At 40.9% G+C, this 2,345-nt stretch overlaps 1 protein-coding gene across 1 annotated transcript; it reads left to right on the plus strand.

Annotated features, from left to right (window-relative positions):
• The first annotated feature begins 209 nt into the window (after window positions 1–209).
• LOC118745318 lies at window positions 210–2,054 on the plus strand. Its single transcript, XM_036478843.1, has one exon. The coding sequence runs from the start codon at window positions 210–212 to the stop codon at window positions 2,052–2,054; it is 1,845 nt and encodes a 614-aa protein (XP_036334736.1).
• The last annotated feature ends 291 nt before the right edge of the window (window positions 2,055–2,345 follow it).

Consider the following 2,345-nt stretch of genomic DNA (forward strand, 5'->3'; position numbering starts at 1 on the left):
AATAGCATTATAAGTGCCTAATTGCGCCATAAATCTGTTTTCTGACTGCAGCGGTTTGATGTATTCATACAGTTCAGCAAGTTAAATTAAAGCTTGTAAAAACTGCTGCCGTCACTTTTAGCCATTTAAATAAACGTGTATGCCTTAAAATCGGAGTAATTTCGCGAAAACTTCAATTCGGTAAACCGATCTCGGAAAAAACCCAAATAATGGCTTACAAATCCAAAACAAACTCTTCGCTGTTCCAAACGTTCATGAGTGCCGAATCAAATCAAGGCACAAGCGTCCGTATACCACAGCAAATGAGTAGCGGGTTTGTTATCGAAATACTTTGCGCACTTTTCAAAGTGTATCAATTTAAAAACTTCATTATTTATGTAAGTGAAAGATTAAATCTGAACACTGAGTGGTCTATGGAATTCTTTGCTGAATTTTTCGCGGCTTTTCCATTGATACCAAATATAATTATGGCCTGCAGTAATGAAACTAATACAATCGCTTCCATCATGAATGTTCTGATCAGTCCTTCACTCAGTTTGGTATTCACGACCGGACCAGATGATGCGGTAATGGCACTGACAGCTGAAAGCATGAAACACATACGCAAATTGAAAACTATTTTTGTACTACTTCCCACCTTGGACTCGGATGCCATTTATGAGTCCACTGACAGTTACATGCACTTTTGGCAGATAATAAATGATACGTATACCTGGGTTTGGCATAAACAGTTTCTCAACACCATTTTGTTAACCATACGAGATCATGTCTATATACTCGATCCATATCCGACTTTGGAAATTATTAACAAAACTGACAATTGGCATACGGAAGACTTCTTTGTCAATTACTACCACAACTTCAAAGGTTATGTATTGGATACTATGATTCGTTACGATCTACCGCGTATATTCGATCGCCGCTATGAGCAGGATAAACTGACATTCAGTGGCACCTCCGCCAAACTATTCACATCCTTTGTGAAATCCATTAATGCCACTTTAATTGATTCCACGGTACCAAGCTCACCGCATGAACCAGCTGGGATGAGTCAAATGATTGAACTCGTCGCAAATAGAACCATCGAATTAAGTCCTCACTCTTTTACAGCACTTTTCGCTGTTGCCCATGTGGGCATGAGCTATCCAATTGGCATCAATGACTGGTGCATTATGGTGCCCTTTTATAATCGCTCGCCAGAACATCTTTACTTACTACGCAGTTTTCAATATTCGACCTGGTTGTTGTTGCTCTTCGCCGTCATCTATATATCCATCACGCTGTGGTTGTGCGCGCCCGAGCGTCCTAGGGAATACAGCAAGGCGCTATTACAGTCGATTTGTTCAATGCTCTACATCGCTCCTGCATCAGCGTTCAACACACGCAACCCGCGTATGTGTTTTCTTTTCTGCTGCCTCTACGTCATCGGTTTTCTCACCTCCAATTGGTATAGCACAAAGATCGCTAGCTACCTCATGACTTCATTACCTTCACCACAGCTCGATACGGTAGACGATGTGATTCGTGCTGATTTACGAATAAAAGTTTTTGACTATGAATACGTACGCCTCGAGCACATGCCGGCGCAATATCCACCGCGATTTCTACAACAACTCGACATCGTTGATAAGCACTTTATGGATCATCATCGCGATAAGCTGAATACCAGTTTTGGTTATAGCATACAATCTGATCGCTGGGAGTTTCTCAAACTGCAACAGCAATTTCTGCGATATCCACTCTTTCGGCGTTCGAGCATTTGTATTGGTCCGTTTCATCATGTCTTTCCTTTGTATATCGATTCACATCTGAGCACACCTCTAAAACATTTCATCATGCGTGCTACGCAATTGGGTTTTCTAAACTATTGGCAAAAATCGGCGTTCGCTGATGCGGTTCGTTTGAAATTGGCTAAAATCATATTGGTACATGAGGATCCGATACCATTGACTTTGCGGTTTCTTCTGCCAATTTGGTATGTGTGGGGTTTGGGACTCACAATCGCGGTAATGATTTTCATCTGTGAATTGTACATGGCTAGAAGCCAGAGATGAGAATGGACCAATGTGATTTAGATTTTTTTATTTTCCTTTCGGCAACATCGTTTAAGCTGGATGAGAATTTGCTGATCGTATTATCCGGTATTCTTACCTTAAACCATATACTATTGGTCACCATACCTGTTAGCTCGACTTACGATTGATTGCATTTTGTACTTTCAATCCCATGTGCTACAGACTAACTTTCAGAGCTTGCCTGATAGGATTTTACTATTCAAATTGTCACGGTTTTTCTTCCCATTCTTCCCGCATACCAAACGATGCTTTACCATTCTTCCTCCTCTT

The sequence above is a fragment of the Rhagoletis pomonella genome, unplaced genomic scaffold (genome assembly GCF_013731165.1).
Source record: "Rhagoletis pomonella isolate Grant_MI unplaced genomic scaffold, Rhpom_1.0 Rhpom_scaffold_00008, whole genome shotgun sequence".
Lineage (NCBI taxonomy): Eukaryota > Metazoa > Arthropoda > Insecta > Diptera > Tephritidae > Rhagoletis > Rhagoletis pomonella.